General features: G+C 41.1%; 1 protein-coding gene across 1 annotated transcript; it reads left to right on the forward strand.

Annotated features, from left to right (window-relative positions):
* Positions 1 to 9004: 9004 nt before the first annotated feature.
* On the forward strand, positions 9005 to 9955 carry LOC138903169 (uncharacterized). The gene has a single exon (XM_070191094.1). The coding sequence runs from the start codon at positions 9005 to 9007 to the stop codon at positions 9953 to 9955; it is 951 nt and encodes a 316-aa protein (XP_070047195.1).
* Positions 9956 to 18487: the final 8532 nt, after the last annotated feature.

Here is an 18487-nt window from a genome sequence, read left to right on the forward strand (position 1 = left end):
GACTGAGCATCGCTCCCGCGTGCACATCCCAATCCTCAAGCTTGACACTCGCCTAGTGCATCTGCGACTAGCTTGTGCCTCGCCCGAGTAAGGCAACCTTAAGCCCTTGGCCATTGTCATGCGCGTCTTTCGTGCCATGCCCATACATAGCCCTTGCGACACGCTTCCATCCCGAATAGTGCAGTGTCGCCCCACAACTGCACCTTTAGGCCAACGGACCCTTGCTTGCATGGTTGAACCCAAGCCATGCTCACAAGTCAACACATGATGACCCTATGATAGGTGCGTCAAGTATCCAATCGGCACGGAGGTGTCCTTCCAACATTCGGCAGACCGCGGGGCTGGCCGTCCCACACATCGAGCCTCCAGCACCACTTTGATGCCCAACGCTAGCCCGAAGGCGTTGCGTCATCCATAGAGTTCCCAAACTCGTATGGATACCTTTGATACTCCTTTGAGTCATCTAGGCAGGCCCTTGAGGTTGCCCCCACGGTAGCTCGTTCGATACGGTTTGGTGGCAGTGTAATTTTTATTAAAATCACCTATACCCCCTTATATATGTTTAAAATTAAAAAGCCCAAGTTGCCCGAGTAGACAGATCTACGTCAGACAATCAGAAGAGCCTTTTCTCACCAGTTCTTGGTCGAAATCACAACTCCAAAGTGCGAGTTGTGATAATGAGTACGTAAACAATGTATACCCAGTAAGTATCAAGCCTAATCTCGAAGTGGTAGAGACGAGATGGCGGACTTTGACACTCACTAAGGGTCAACAATAATAAATTGAATAAATTATGATTATTCAAATCAACATGATTCACAGAGTTAACAATAATTTTATTCAATTAGCAGAAATTATAAAAATCCTTCAAATGCAACAATTTTCAATCTATTAATTAAATCCTTCAATTTCAATAAATATTTCAATTTATCAAATAGCTTTACAAGCTGCAATTCAATTTCAATAAATTTTCAATTTATCAAATAGCTTTACAAGCTGCAATAAACTGTCCAAGTATAGTGTAATTATTATTATTATTAAGCACGATTTCTGCCGAGGTCGTACGGCCCGATCCAGAGTTTTGTGTACACTGTCGAGGGATGTGTGGCACGATCCATAGATGCATCTATCATACCGAGGCGTTCGGCCCGCTCCACAAGAAAGGAGGACATTTTCTTATGTACCTACGGAATGAGAGTATATTTATTATAAGATAAATTCAGGAGGAAGAACAATTTTTCTCTTAACAATTAATTAATATAAACATAAAATCAAGTATATAAGATTTCCATCCTTTAATATTTTTATCTAACAATTCACAATTTATATGTATATCAAATAATATTAATTAAATAAAGAATATAATTTACACAAGTAATTCATGCTTTGAGTCTTAAACTACCCAGACTTTAGCTTTAATAGTAGCTACGCACGGACTCTCGTTACCTCGTGCGTACGTAGCCCCCACAATTAGCAACAATTATTTAATTTTAATCACCTATGGGGTAATTTCCCCCTCACAAGATTAGACAAGAGACTTACCTCATCTTGCTCCAATTTAATCCACTAGTAGGCCTTTTCCTCGACTATCTAACTTCGATCGGCTAGAATCTAACCAAAAATAATTCGATACAATCACTAAAATTTATAGGAATCAATTCAATAAGGACATACTACATTTTCAATAAAAATCCTGAAATTAATTAAAATTTTGTCTGTGGAACCCACGTCTCGGAATCCAGCGAAAGTTACGAAATCCGATAACCCATTCAATTACGAGTTTAACCATACCAGTTTCACTCAAATCCGACTTCGAATCGATACCGAAATCTCGAAAATTCGTTTTTATGAGATTTCAAAAATTTTCCAAATTTCAATCTCAAAACACTAATTAAATGGTGAAAACAATGATATATTTGTGTATATAGACCAAATTCAAGTTAAAATCACTTACCCCAATGTCTTTCCTTGAAAATCTATCCAAAATCGCCTCTGCTCAAGTTTCAATTTGTTAAAAATGGCAAATGGAACGATTGCCCTCTTTTATAAATCTGCCTAGGCATCCTTCGGAACTGGGCCTCGATCGTGGCTTCGATCGTGGACCTCGAGCCTAGGCCTCGATCGTGGATTCGATCACATGCTCGAGTCTAGACCTCGATCATGGCCTAGATTATGGCATCGAGCCTCGTCCTTCGATCATGGCCTCGATCCTGGCATCAAGCCTGGGCCTTCGATCATGGCATCGAGCCTGGGCCTTCAATCATGGCATCGAGCCTGAGCCTTCGATCATGGCCCTCGAGCTGGGCTTGATCCCGAGCCTCGTCCCTAGATTTGACCCTGAGCTCGATATCTGGGCTCGATCTAGAACTCGATCACAGCCCAGAATATTCAACAGAAGATAAAACAATTGCAACAACTTTTTAAGTCCAATTTTTTATCCTTTAACCATCTGAAACTCACCTGATGCCCTCGGGACCTCAACCAAATATACCAACAAGTCCTAAAACATCATACGGACTTATTTAAAACCTCAAATCACATAAAACGACGCTAAAATCATGAATCATGTTCCAATTCAAGCTTAATGAAACTTAGAATTTCCAACTTTTACATTCGATGTTGAAACATATCAAATCAAGTCCGATTGACCTCAAATTTTGCACACAAGTCATAAATGACATAATGGAGCTATAAAAATTTTTAGAACTGGATTCCGACATCGGTATTAAAAAGTCAACTCCCCGGTCAAACTTTCAAACTTAAATTCTTGTTTTAGCCATTTCAAGCCTAATTTCACTACAGACTTCCAAATAAAATTCTGATCACGCTCCTAAGTCCAAAATCATCATACGGAGCTGTTGGACTCATAAAAATTCTATTATGGGGTCGTTTACACATAATTCGACATCCGGTCACTATTTGAACTTGAACTTTTAATTTTTCATCAAAATTTCATATCTCGGGTGATAGTAGGCTATATTTATGCAATTTGGACACTATCTATACTCTAAATTAGCCGCACTTTATTGATATTTGAATTCTAAAAGATTTCAAAATGCTCCAATTAAGAATTTTATGCGTTGCAAGAGCCACTCCGAGCTAGGAGGAAGCTAAAGAGTGTTTTGGAGTCAATATGGAGTGTGGAAGGCCAATCGAAGGTTAGCCCGGTCGAAAAGGAACGAGAAAAGCAAGCGGGGAGATCCCCTCCAGGTGCGATGCCGCGAAGTTGACCGCGAATTGGACCGCGCACTGGAGGCAGAACACTGGCTGAAATCCGCCGCCGTGAACGGGCGGACGGAGGCCAACATCTCAGGGGCAATTATGTAATTTTTAAGGCGACTAACCTAAACCTATATGAAGCCTAATTCGCCCAGAAGAGAAAAGAGGGTTGTTTTTAGGAGTTTTTGAAGGCAAGAACAAGAGAGAGAAGACGGAGAATTTCCTAAGAGTTTTCATCTTCTTCTTCTTACTTCAATTGTTGATTATGAATTGTTATTGTGAATTTTTATCCATTAGTATGAGTAGCTAAACCCATCATCTAGGGTTAACAGAACCAATTGTTGGATGAAGTTTTGACTATGTTTAGATATAATTGAGCCGTTCTTATTCTATGATTGCTCAACTATGTGTTGTGTTGTGATTAATTGAAAGGGCCCTTGATTAATTGTGTATAGTTACCTTGTGTTGCTTGAAAAGAACACTTGATTAGATTGTTGTTGAACACCACCACTTTCGAGTAAGTTAAGAGATTAATTACTTGAATTTAAAAGCGGGGTTAGACATAACAAAGTTTTGGTGGGATAATTTTGAGTTGCATAAATTGTTAACTAGAGTAGTTGGAGAGAATGCTTCTAGTAAATTATCGTAATTGATCGAGAGATAATTACGGTAGCCTGGAACTCATAATCCGCATAGAGTATTATTGCAAGATTATAGCTAACGTGTCAGGAATTAGTCCGGAAATTGGGAAAATCAATAGCCCTAGATCCTTTTACCTTTGAATTCAACCTTATTCTTGATTATTGCTAATTTTGTTGTCATTTTTCATTAGATAAATAAATTTCACTTATACTCTATTAAAAATCTTGCATCCAGATATTGTATGAGCTTATCATTAGCATTGTTAAAAGTTGTAGTAAATAGGTTAGTTCCCTGTGGGATTCGACTCCGGACTTGAACCGGATTATATTTGCAGCGACCGCTTAGTCCTTTTTACAAGGCATAGTTGGGCGTGATCAAATTTTGGCGTCATTGCCAAGAGCTAACGATGTTATTTATTACAACTTAGAAGAATTGCTAGGATTCTTAGTTTAGATCAATTTCCTATGGTGTTAAAAGTTTTCCATTGAAATTCTCACGTTTGAACTCTTCTGTGACTCAGGTGTATGCCTAGAAGCTCTTTGAGGATTGGTGAACTTTTTGAAGGACTCTTAAACCCCGAGAAAGCATTTAGGGCATTGAATCGGGCCGACAAGAAGAACAAACAGTTAAAACAAAAAGACCAACTCGAAAGTGAAATGGACAACGTGGACGACGTCAACGTAAACAATCGGAATGATCGTGTTGACCCAAACAATGGAGTGGTGGCACCTCTTGTGCCAGAAGCTGCTCTTTATGATTGGGCACAACCAACTGCTAATAACCTGGCCACCGCCATTGTTGTTCCTCAGATACAAGCGGAGACATTCCAGATTACCAATAACATACTGCACCTATTGCAGAATAAGGGACTGTTCTCCGGGTCATACATCGAATACCCACAACAACATGTGAAGAACTTCCTATCAATTTGTGTGACTCAAAGACAGCCGAATGTGACTCCCGAAGCAATTAAGCTATTACTGTTCCTATTCTCAGTGACTAGAGAGGCTCAAACTTGACTGAATTCGCTCCCAATAAACTCCATTGCTACTTGGGAAGAATTAGTCAAGCAGTTCTTAAACAAGTTTTATCCTCCCAACAAAACTGCAAGGCAAATTGATGAGATATTGCAGTTCAGGCAGAAATCGACTGAGACCTTGCAAGAAACCTGGGAGAGGTTTAAGGGTATACTAGTGAAGTGTCCACACCATGTCATTCTAGATCAGATGCTGGGACATAGATTCTACATGGGTTTTGCAGACAGTTTGAAAGCCAATGTAGATGCTTCAGTTGGGGGTGCATTTTTTAGCAAAACGTTCACAGAGTGCAAGATTCTTCTCGACAAGATGGCTTAAAATTCAGGCTGGATGACTAGAGGTACGACACTTACACCAATAGTGCATTTTGTTGCTCTTGACACAAACAATTCCAATGCAGAGAACATAGCCACTCTCATGACCCAGATGAGCTTACTGACAAAGAAAATTGATGAGATGGGTACAAAACAAGTGCACATTGTTGATACAACAAATGGAAGCTTGTGCACTCCTTGCATAAACCAGTCATATGTGTGCTCGTGGAGTGGAGAGAATGACAACAGGGCTTCAGAGAGGACATGAATTATGTCAACAATTTTGGAGGTCAGAGGCAAGGTGGGAAGCAATGGGGACCAGCACCAAACCAGCCATAACACAACCCCAATCCAGGAAGCACACGACCACAAGGCCAAGTCGTGCCTTATCAAAGGCAACAGGGCTATAAACAACAGCACCAGCAACAGTTGTCCCACCAACCACCTCATCAACAGTAGGACAACAACATGATAGAAATTAGGGGTATGCTGCAATAACTCATTGGGACAAATGGTAAGATGCAAGAAAAGTTAGCAGCACATGATTCGACAATCAAAGGCATTGAAACTCAATTAGGACAACTGTCTATGGCCTTGAACAATCTCCCACAAGGAACATTGCCTACAGATACAAATATTAACCCAAAGGAACATAACCCAAATTAGCTAATGGTAGTGAGTCTCAGGAATGGAAGAGATTTAGACAGAGAGCAAGAAGTTGCTCAATCTAGGAGAGAGACTACGCCAACTACTCCAGTTACATTAGAGGCAGATGAGTCAGCAGAGCTCATCGACATTATAATTGAACAAGCACAGGTTGACAAAGGTAAGGAGAAGGAAGGTGAACAACTCTCATAACAGGTGGTAGAAAAAGCTTCCAACAAAGAAAAGACACCAAGTAGTGGGCAGAGGTTGATTCCTGCACCATTCCCTCAGAGATTGGCAAAGGAAAAGAAATATGATCAATACAGAAAATTCAAGGAAATGCCTCGACAAATTCAATTGAATATTCCACTGATGGATGCTTTGAGGAAAATGCCAGGGTATGCAAAAATGATGAAGGATCTGATGTCGCAAAAATTTGACTTTTAGGACCTATCCATTGTAACTGTGACGCAGACCTGCAGCGCGATAGTGACAAGACATATGGCTCAAAAAGTGTCTGATCCAGGTAGTTTTACTATCCCATGCACTATTGGGAGTTATGCTTTTGCTAAAGCATTGTGTGACTTGGGAGCCAGTATAATCTTGATGCCCTTGGCAATCTATACAAAATTGTTCATTGGCAGAGCTAGACCGACCTCAATGTTGTTGTAACTGGCTGATCGCATAGTCAAAAGACCGACAAGAATTCTTGATGATGTGCTTGTTCAAGTGGGGAAGTTTGTATTCCTTGCAGACTTCGTTATTCTTGACTGACAAGTGGATGAAGAGATACCCATCATTCTGGGAAGGCCGTTCTTAGCCACTGGAAGAGCATTGATTGATTGTGAGACTGGAGAGTTGAAAATGGGTTTGAACAATGAAGAAATAATATTAAACGTTCAACAATTCATGAGGAGACCCAGCGAATTTGCAAATTGCTCGCTAGTAGAGGCCGTGGATATGATACTGCAAGAGGATGATGAGACCCTTAATATCAGGGATCCACTAGAAGCATGTTTGATGAATTTGGAAGAGATGGATGGTGAAGGGTTGGCAGAGTGGGTCATGGCTCTCGAGGGTCAAGGGATATGGAAAAGGGAACCTCAGTTCGAGTCCCTACGCTTAGAAGAAAGAGAAACACCACCTACAAAACCATTAATAGAGGAGCCACCACAGTTGGACCAGAAACTGCTTCTAACTCACCTCATGTACGTTTTCTTAGGGCCTAATTCTACTTTGCCTGTTATTATATCATCGAGTTTTCTAGTTGTGCAGACAGAGCAACTCTTGCATGTGTTACAAGAATGTAAGACTGCCATTGGTTGAACCATGGCAGACATAAAGGGTATCAGCCTAGCCTTTTGTATGCACAAGATTCTCTTGGAAGAGGGGCACAAACCTTCCAGAGAGCATCAACGATGGCTGAACCCGAATATGAAAGAGGTGGTGAAGAAGGAAGTGACCAAGTGGCTGGATGCGGGTATCATCTTCCCCATCTCTGACAGCAACTAGGTCAGCCATGTTCAGTGTGTGCCGAAAAATGGAGGAATGACGGTCGTACAAAATGAGAATAACGAGTTGATCTCGACTCGTACAGTCACGGAGTAGAGGATTTGCATGGACTATCGGAAATTGAACACAGCCACCCGAAAGAACCATTTCCCCTTGCCTTTCATTGACCAAATGTTAGACAGGTTAGCTGGGCGGTCTCACTTCTGTTTCTTGGATGGATATTCGGGGTACAACCAGATCTCAATAGCCCTTAAAGACAGAGAGAAAACATCCTTCACTTGTCCGTATGGCATCTTTTTCTTTCGGAGAATGCCTTTTGGACTTTGCAATGCGCCAGCTACATTCCAGCGATGCATGTTAGCCATTTTCACTAATATGGTAGAAGACATTATGGAGGTGTTAATGGATGATTTCTCCATGGTGGGGGATTCATTCGAAGATTGTCTTCACAATTTAAGAAGAGTTCTCAAAAGATGTGTGGAGACAAATTTCGTGCTGAATTGGGAAAAGTGCCATTTTATGGTACAAGAAGGAATAGTTTTGGGGCATCGAGTGTCCAGTAAGGGAATTGAGGTCGACCATGCTAAGGTTGATGTGATTGAGAAATTGCCACTACCCACTTAGGTCAAGGCAGTGAGAAGTTTCCTTGGGCACGCCGGGTTCTACAGGTGATTCATAAAAGATTTTTCCAGGATTGCTAACCCTTTATCTAAACTTCTTGAAAAGGATCAGCCCTTTGTGTTTTCTAATGATTGCAGGTTGGCATTTGAGGAGCTGAAGAAGAGACTGGTAACTGCACCCGTCATTTTTGCACCCAACTGGGAGCAACCGTTTGAGCTGATGTGCGACGCCAGTGATTATGCTATAGGAGCAGTCTTGGGGCAGAGAAAAGACAAGATGATGCACCCAATTTACTATGCAAGTAGGACGCTCAGCGGTGCACAACTCAATTACACCGTTACGGAAAAAGAAATGTTAGTTGTAGTGTTTGCCTTCGATAAATTCAGGTCGTACTTAATTGGTTCAAAAGTTATTGTTTATACTGACCATGCAGCAATTAGGTACTTGAAAACAAAGAAGGAGTCAAAGCCATGCTTAATCCGTTGGGTTCTTTTGCTACAAGAATTCGATCTAGAAATCCGTGACAGAAAAGGGACGGACAATCAAGTGGCAGACCACCTCTCAATGTTGGAAGGAGCTGAAAAGAAGATAGAGGTTGAAGATATAATAGAGACATTCCCGAATAAACAGTTACTCGTTGTGACAATGAAGGAGACTCCATGGTATGCTGATATTACTAACTATTTAGCAAGCGGTATTGTACCTTATGAACTCTCTTCAATTCAAAAGAAAAAGTTCTTTCGCGATTGTCGATCTTATTATTGGGATGAACCTCTACTTTTTAGAATATGTGTAGATAACATGATCCGGAGGTGTATCCCCGAGAAATATCAACCTTCTATTTTGCAGGCTTACCATGTTCCACCATATGGTGGACACTTTGGAGGAATTCGGACAGCAGAAAAAGTGTTGGAATTAGGGTTGTATTGGCCAACTCTGTTCAAGGATGCCCATGCTTAGGTAAAAAGTTGCGATGAGTACCAAAGGAAAGGCAACATATCTTGACATCACGATATGCCGATGACCACAATTCAAGAGGTGGAGGTTTTTGACATGTGGGGGATTGACTTTATGGGGCCTTTCGTCAGCTCTTATGGTAACAAATACATATTGGTAGCAGTTGACTATGTCTCTAAATGGGTCGAAGCAGTGGCTCTCCCAACCAATGATGCAAAAGGGGTGACAGGCTTCCTAAAGAAAAACATCTTCACACGTTTTGGCACCCCGAGAGCTATAATCAGTGATGGTGGAACCCATTTTTGCAATAGAGCGTTCGCACGACCATTGGAAAAGTATGGAGTTCGCCATAAGGAAGCCACACCTTACCACCCACAGACGAGCGGGAAAGTTGAAGTGTCTAACAGGGAAATCAAAAGTGTCCTGACTAAGACAGTGAATGCGACAAGGACTGATTGGGCAAAGAAGCTGGATGATGCATTATGGGCGTACCGCACAGCATATAAAAATCCAATTAGTATGTCACCATACAAGTTGGTATTTGGAAAAGCATGCCATCTTCCGGTAGAGCTCGAACATAAAGCCCTTTGGGCACTGCGGCAGTCGAATTTGGATATGGAGACCGCAGGCACCAGCAGAGTCACTGAGTTACATGAACTCGAGGAATTCAGGTTCCATGCATTTAAGAATGCAAGATTGTACAAAGAAAGGATGAAAATGATGCGTGATAAGTACATTCTAGATCGGAACTTCAAACCCGGAGATCTAGTGTTGTTATACAACTCGAGATTGAGATTGTTTCCTGGTAAGTTGAAGTCCCGATGGCCAGGACCCTTCAGAGTGGTGCAAGTGTTCTCAAGTGGAGCAGTAGAAATTGAATCCGAAGATGGGACAAATAAGTTCACAGTGAATGGGCAAAGGTTGAAACATTACCTTGGAATGGTCGAAGAAAAGGGGGATAGAGTGGTGATATCTTTGGAAGAGCCCCAATACGCGAGCGAAGAGTAATAGTGAAAGCCCGCGTCGTGCCGCGACGTTAAATCAAGCGCTTCCTAGGAGGCAACCTATGATTTGTTATAAATCGTCGTGTCGCGACGTTAACTCAGGCGCTTTTTCAGAGGCAGCCCATTATTTTTCTTTACTCTTGTTTTTTGTAATTAATTTTGAATGGCATTGACCGATCTACTAATGTGCAGGGATAAAATTATGCACATCAGAAGGATTCAGGGGACGAAATTAACCCAGAGATAGGTAAAAGTGCGAAAAAGACAAAACTTTGCTGGAGATCGATATCCGCGGCCGCGGAGTAGGCCGCGGATTTTGCACAGTCCACTGCCTCCCAGTCCGAGCCCGCGGACTTGACCGCGGATTGGGGTGCGAATTTTGTCCCCTCACTGTTCCTCATCCGCGGCCGCGGATTAGACCTCGGCGTAGGCCGCGGATTAGGCGGTACCAGGTTCAAAATTGGTTATTATTTTTTTTGTGTTTCTTTCTTTTCTCTTCATTTTCTTTTCTTTCCTATTAAGTAGTTTTTTTTACTTAACCCCCCTCCCCCCAACCGCCCACTCCCCCACTTCATCTTTCCCTCCCCCTTAAGAAAATCTAAAACCCTTCCCCCTTCCCCTAAATCACACGCCCCCTCTCCCTCAAAATTTCTCTCATCAACAAAGCTTATTCTCCTTCCTCTTCTTCTCCACTCAAACAATCCCCAATATCCGTTCCTCCCAAGATCTCCAACTAAGTAACATGATTCTATTCCTCTTTCTTAGTATTTTTTTTCTTTTTTTTGTTTTTAATTTTTTATTTTTCCCATTCTTTTCCTTTTCTATTGTATGTGTAGGATAGTAGAATCATGGGTACTCTTGTCTATGTTTAGGATTGTAGTATATATTTGGCATGTGAGGCTAATAGATTTGGTTGAATTGGGGGAAGACATTGTTGAGTTTGTGAGGAATAGAAGTTTAATTGAGGATTTGGGTAACTTGGGGGGTATATGCACATTAAGTGTTTGTTGAATTGCCACAATGAGTTTGAATGTAAATTATGACCAATTATGCGAGTGAAGTCTGAGTAACCGCCATTGGTTCCCATATTCCGCCGATTACTGATAGTAGTATTTCTTGTGTAGATACCATGACACCTTTAAAGAAGAGACGCACCACCGGAGCCTCGTCAAGTGGTCATGGAGGTTCATCCCGGGAACGGGCACCGGCCAGTGCAGCTCAATTTGATCGTACCAGGTTTGTCTCCAGAGCTTCCCAAGAGCGTTTCAGTTTGAAGGCCACTAAAAAACCTGTACCAGAAAGGGATATTGACAGGGCATCCCTCCAAGATGAGTGACCTAATATGTATCAGGAGTTGATCAGACGCAGGTTGGACAGCTTTTTCGAAGAGCCGAAGGAGGGTAACTTGATGCTTGTCCGAGAGTTCTATGCCAACTACCCCGAACATGAGGATAGAATATGCACTGTGCGACACACGAGGGTGGATGCCTCGATAGAAGCCATCAGGAGAGTGTACCGATTGCATGTATTCAATGGGGAGGAGGATTTATATGATACTTACAAGCGAGAACCCATCACATAGAACAGGTTTTTCAGAACTATCTATGCACCAGACAAAGAGGTAGTGTGGGTTGTGCCGGGATCGAAGCTACACTCTGCCTCACTCATTTTTGAAGGAAAGTGCTGGTTGTACATCATCAACAGTCGCTAGCTGCCATCCCACAACACCACAAAGATAAATGGTCCGAGAGTTGCCTTGATCTGGTGCTTCATGAATGGCCACGATTTTGATGTGGCCCAAGTTATTCAGTCTGAGATATTCATCTGTTCACCACAGAAGAGGTATGGGTTCTTTTTCCCCTCTTTGGTCACTAGATTGTGCCGGGCAACAAGAGTGCCTGAGAACCCAAATGCGGATGGCAAGGTGAAGAAAGAAGCAAAGTTTCGGGCAGACAAAGTGACCATTGGGAAAGACTCGGTGGCACCTGGGGCAACTCATAGTTACAATTCTGATGCGCTAGAGGAGGGCGATGAAGGGCAGGAGGAGGTTGAACCTGCCTTACCCCCACAGGAACAAGTTGCAGCGGCTGAAGGACCATCCCAGGTCAGACGGAGTACACGGATAACAGCCTTAGAACAGGATATGGCAGGGTTGCACACTTCCGCCACGGAATTTGGGACTAGAGTTGATGCCTTAGCCTCCCAAAATGCGAAGTCAGAGAAGAAAATCATGGGCTGGCTGCGTGTGCTGGGGAGGGCGTGTCATCTCGACCCTGGCATTGTCTCCGATCAAGACTGATCCACCAGGGAAGTTCCTTTACCTCGCATTACTTTATTTTGTATGACATGGGGACATGATATATTTTTAAGTGTGGGGTGGGAGATACTTTGTTGTATGTTGTATGTAGAATAGTTTCGTAATTTATTTACATAAATCATTTTCGACTTGTCCCGACGATGGATATCATTCGACGGGTTTCTTGAGGGACTAAATTCGAAAGAAAAAAAAATTATTAAGAGTAAAAAATGGTGCGGTGAGCGTGGATTTTCTTTTGTAGTAGTGTATTAATTCCCCCTTGGTTTTTCTTTAAATCACGGTTCTTTTCCAAGGGTTTCATTTGAATCGGGTGTAGTTAGTTTTTTTTTTTTAGTTAGGAACTTATATGTTGTGGGCAGGATTAGAATAGGATCTCTTAACTTCGTAATGCCTTGAATATAGCAGGTACTTAGTGTGACGCTTAGGCTCATTTGTTGACTCTTGTAAGAATGCCTTAAACTGTATGTTCTTCATTTGGTTTAAGTTCTCTGATCTAAGTGTTTGATGATCCGATCTGGAGTGAGTCATGTGCCATGTATGTGTGAGGCTTGTTGTGTTCTATGCACGACATTTGATGCCTAGAACTTGCCATGTGTGTCTGCAAAGCGAAATAGTAGTCTTGTTTAGTCTGGGAAGTGATATAGGCATTTCTTTGTTGAACCATATATATACATAGTCCACCCACCTATTTGTTATGTATCGTAGTTAACCTCGTTGAGCCTGTAATCCTGTTTCATTGGCAACCACATTACAAGCCTTAGCCCTTGTTTGAATTGACCATCTTTTTGAACCCTTTACCTCTCGTAAGCACTTGAATTACTATGAATCTATAAAGGATAAAGTGTGGGGTAGTTGGTGGGTCTTTTGAGTGAAACTAGGGAAATCAGGAGAAAGTTGCACCTTGTTGGAACAAAAAATGTATCAAGTGTTAATAGTGTATCATGTTGATTAGTAATATTCTGTGGTGGCTTTTAAGGTGATTATGCTCAAAGAAGTGTGGGGTAATTTACGTGGGGTTGAAGGTGGAAATTTTGGTTTAACTTAAGTGCGGGCTTGATTATAAAATATATGTATTAAAGTGCTTGGGAGGTGTAGTCACTATTATTCCAAATATATCCTACCCGACATGCAGCCTACATTACAGCCAAATAAGTCCTACTTGATCCTAGACTGAACAAGCTCAATTAGTAGAGTAGTACACTACGGGCAAGCCTATGGAGCGTTTTCTATGGCACAAGAATATCATTTTTTAGGGTGAGTGAATTCTGTTTATTTTGAGTTCCTCAGTGTGCGTGAATTTTATTGATTGTGGAATGAGTTTCTTTTGTAGTAAGCAGGCACTTGATTCACGAAGGAGAGGTAAGTATGGACTCCTGAATAGAGTAAGCCGGTTAGGAATATTGCGTGGCTCGCGGGAGTCTACTCTTGAGGTGTAGATGTTACACTAATGTATACTCAAACTATGTGAAATATTCTTGGTGTGACGAGTTAGGGAAGTCGCTCAGTGAAGTTAGGCCTCTGTAGAGTGTGGTTTGATTGCTCGGGGACGAGCAATGATTTAAGTGTGGGGTGTTGATAGTAGGCTATATTTATGCAATTTAGACACTATCTATACTCTAAATTAGCCGCACTTGATTGATAATTGAATGCTAAAAGATAACAAAATGCTCTAATTAAGAATCTTATGTGTTACAAGAGCCACACCGAGCTAGGAGGAGGCTAAAGAGTGTTTTGGAGTCAATATGGAATGTGGAAGGCCAATCAAAGGTTAGCCCGATCGAAAAGGAGCGAGAAAAGCAAGCGGGGAGGTCCCCTCCAGGTGCGTGGTCGCGGAGTCGACCGTGAATTGGACCGCGCATTGGAGGCAGAACACTGGCTGAAATCCGCGGACGGGCGGACGGAGGCCAACAACTCAGGGGCAATTATGTAATTTCTAAGGTGACTAACCTAAACCTATATGAAGCCTAATTCGCCCAGAAGAGAAAAGAGAGTTGTTTTTAGGAGTTTTTGGAGGCAAGAACAAGAGAGAGAAGACGGAGAATTTCCTAAGAGTTTTCATCTTCTTCTTCTTACTTCCATTGTTTATTATGAATTGTTATTGTGAATTTTTATCCATTAGTATGAGTAGCTAAACCCATCATCTAGGGTTGATGGAACCAATTGTTGGATGAAGTTTTGACTATATTTAGATATAATTGAGCTGTTCTTATTCTATGATTATTCAACTATGTGTTGTGTTGTGATTATTTGAAAGGGCCCTTGATTAATCGTGTCTAGTTACCATGTGTTGCTTGAGAAAGAACATTTGGTTAGATTGTTGTTGAACAACACTACTCTCGAGTAAGTTAAGAGATTAATTACTTGAATTTAAAAGCGGGTTAGAGATAACGAAGCTTTGGTGGGATAATTTTGAGTTGCATAAATTGTTAACTAGAGTAGTTCGAGAGAATGCTTCTAGTAAATTATCGTAATTGATCGAGAGATAATTACGGTAGCCTGGAAATCATAATCCTCATAGAGTATTACAGCGAGATTATAGCTAACGTGTCAGGAATTAGTCCGGCAATTAGGGAAATCAATAGCCCTAGATCCTTTTTACCTTTGAATTCAACCTTATTCTTGATTATTGCTAATTTTGTTGTCATTTTTCATTAGATAAATAAATTCCACTTATACTCTATTAAAAACCTTGCATCCGAAAATTGTCTGAGCTTATCATTAGCATTGTTAAAAGTTGTAGTAAATAGGTTAGTTCCCTGTGGGATTCGACTCCAGACTTGAATCAGATTATATTTGCAGCGACCGCTTAGTCCTTTTTACAAGGTATAGTTGGGACTGATCATCGGGCTAGGGACCTCAGAATTTGATTTCGGGCACACGCCTAAGTCCCAAATCACGATACAGACCTACCGGAACTGTCAAAATACTGATCCGAGTCCGTTTGCTCAAAATGTTGACCAAAGTCAACTCAACTGAGTTTTAAAGCTCTAATTCACATTTTAATTTATTTTTCACATAAAAACTTTCCAAAAAATTTTACGGACTACGCACGCAAGTCGAGAAATAATAAATAGTACTTTTTGAGGTCTTAGAATATATAATTAACTATTAAATTTAAAAATAATATTTTGGGTCATCATAGTGCCGCGGTGGAATTTAAATCAGGATGAGATTCGTGTGATTAGTTCTCGTGTTTTGATTCTCCCTTGTGAAATTAATTCGTAGTATGATACTGATAGGGAGTTGTACCAGTCGGTCTTGTTTGATAGTTCTCTTATGTGTTTATCTTTGCACACTTAGTCAGATTCACGTTGTGCTTATTGGGTCTTGGCTTACGAGATGTGTGCCCAAGTGGTGTTGGGTGTGATTTGTTGATTTGAGTGAATAGTCATGGAATCTTCATGTTTCTTGCCTCGTTGTCGGTTTTGTGAAGGTTTGGAATGAGGTTCTAGCTGATATGAGGTTAATTGTCTGTGTTGGGTTTGATTATGGGAAGTTATTGTGATCAGAGATGTGGTTATGGGCGTATGTGTGATGTTTAACATCATGTGGATGTACTTGGTGGGTGTATGCATGAGTTGTTGCGGCTAGTTGAGGCTGATACCGTGTGTTGATATGGGGATCGGGTCTTTTAGAAATGATTGGATGGTGAGAAATTTGGTTCTAAGGTTATCAATGAGGGCGGAAGGAATAATTTTCAGTTGGGATGGTGTTGTCGGGCCTATGTGGATTAGGGTGACGTAGAATCACCCGCCGGTTTATGTATGGTAATTCACTCAATGATTTGATGACTTAAGAATGGTTCTTGACACATTCGAGGATGAATGTTTGTTTAAGAGGGAGAGGATGTAACGACCCGGCCGGTCATTTTGAGAATTTGCATCACGATCGGTGGCTTAAGGTCTCGAACAACTTCGTATTATGTGTTACGACTTGCGTGTGTGGTCAAATTTGGTTTTCGAATGATTCGGGATCAATTTGGAAGAAGGATTCCTGTTTTAGAAGCTTAAGCGGTAAAAGTTGACCGGAGTTTTGACTTTTATGTAGACGACTCCGAAATGGCATTTTGATGATTCTAATATTGTATGGTGATTATGGACTTAGGCGTGCGTCAGGATTTGGAGGCCTGTAGAATAAATTGAAGCATTTCGGCAAAAATTGGAAAGTTGAAGTTGGAAGGTTGAAAGGTTTGACTGGGAGTTGACTTTGATGATATCGTGGTCGGAATGCAATTCCGAGAGTTGGATTAGCTCTGTTATGTCATTTGAAACTTTCATGCAAAATTTGACGTCATTCCGGGTTGATTTGATATGTTTCGACACGAGTCTTAGAAGTTGAAAGATTTGAAATTTCATAAGTTCGATTCGAGGTACAATTCGTAGCTTTGACGTTGTTTGATGTGATTTAAGGCATCGAGTAGGTATGTGTTATGTTATAGGACTTGTTTCTATATTCGGATGAGGTCCCGAGGGGCTCAGGTGAGTTTTGGACGAGCTTCGGATCAATTGGAGCATTTTTAGGTGAGGCTGGTTTGGGCTGAGTTCTGGTGTGGTCGCACAGGCGGACCACTGGGCGCAGGTGAGATGGTCGCAGGTAAGTAGATGAAGGCGCAAAAGTGAGAAAGGTTGGGCTTGGCAGTCTTCGGAGATGCAGAAATTGGTGCGCATATGCGGCTCCGCAGATGTGAGATCTTGGACGCAAAGGCGAGCTGGAGCGCAGAAGCGATTTGGGCATGTGCACCTGGCAGAAGAGGAAGAACGTCCGCAAGTGCGAGAAGTCAGCTTTTGAGTGGAATCCGCAGATGTGGGAATTTTCTCGCAAATGCGAGTGCGCAGGTGCGCAAATCTTGTCCGCAAAAGTGGAAATACATAGGCAAAATCATATAAGTCAAGGGTTTTGCTATTTTCTTCATATTTTGGTTTGTAGACTTCGGATTTAGGTGATTTTTGTGGGGTTCTTTACGAGTTTGATTTGGGTAAGTGTTCCTTAACCGAAAATGATTATATTTCATGATTTCATACTTATTTATATCATTAAATCAGTGAATTGAAAGGAAGAAAATGGGAAATTTTGTAAAAATCTTTCAAAATGTGAAATGAGGATTTGAAGGGCGATTCGATATCAGAATTTGATAATTTTGGTATGGTTGGACTCATATCGGAATGGATGTTAGGGTTTTGTAAATTTTATCGGGTTCCAAGGTGCGGGCCCAGGGGTTAACATTTTAGTTTTTGCTAAGTATTGAAGCTTTATTATCCGAAATTGTTTCCTATTAGTTTTATTTATGATTTGAAATAATTTTGGCTAGATTTGAGCCGCCCGGAGGTTGTTTCACTCGAGAAGGTCATTTTAGAGTAACGATATAGTTTTTTTGAGGTAAATATCTTGCCTAACTTTGTGTAAGGCAAGTTCGGAGATTAAGAACTAAGGTTGTAGCTTCGGTTAAAGTACTTTGGATTAACAATAATCTGGAGGAGATGACTTGGGAAGCTGAAGAAGAAATGAAGACTAGGTATCCTCACTTGTTTCCACTTTCGGAGGAGGATCAGACTGAGACATCACAACCTTTAGGTACGTATATGGTACTTGATTCTTATGTTAGTTATTGTTATTGGTCGTGTGAGGTCATTGGTGTTATTGATGATTGTGGTCCTGTGTGGATTTGTATTGTTGGGTTTGTTGTGTGACAAGTTGGTAGTAGTACCGTTACAGAGGAGACTCTGCCAAAATTTCTATAGATTTCTGGGAGTTTAACATTCGAGGACGAATGTTTATAAGGGGAGAAGATTGTTACACCATGTGCGTCCCAAGATGACGTGATGAATATAAGACTTTTTAATCATGATTTAAATGATTTTAAAGTCATAATATGGCTATATATGATGTTTGGATAGAAAATATGAAGTTTGGGAAAAATCGGATTAAAGTTGCGGAAAAACCGACTAATGATTTGCCTTATAACAAAGCTTTTTGAGAAATAAATTTCGTGTGCTATATGAGTTCTTTTTGGGACATATTATATACCAAATTGAAGGTCTTGGAATTTAGTTTTCAACTCTCTTAACCATTCATTCATACGACGCTCGGATAAAAAGTTATAAGCATTGGAAGAAGGACCAATGCGAGGGTGCCAAGTAGCACCTTTTGACTTTTCAAACAAAATGGATATTTATATCCTTATCTCGTTTCTTTCTTCAATTTTCTAGAACACACAACCAA

Source organism: Nicotiana tomentosiformis, chromosome 12 (genome assembly GCF_000390325.3).
Source record: "Nicotiana tomentosiformis chromosome 12, ASM39032v3, whole genome shotgun sequence".
Taxonomy (NCBI): domain Eukaryota; kingdom Viridiplantae; phylum Streptophyta; class Magnoliopsida; order Solanales; family Solanaceae; genus Nicotiana; species Nicotiana tomentosiformis.

Excerpts from the sequence above, each read along its gene's own strand:
- LOC138903169 (XM_070191094.1), top strand. The coding sequence starts at position 9,005 with ATGCCGATGACCACAATTCAAGAGGTGGAGGTTTTTGACATGTGGGGG.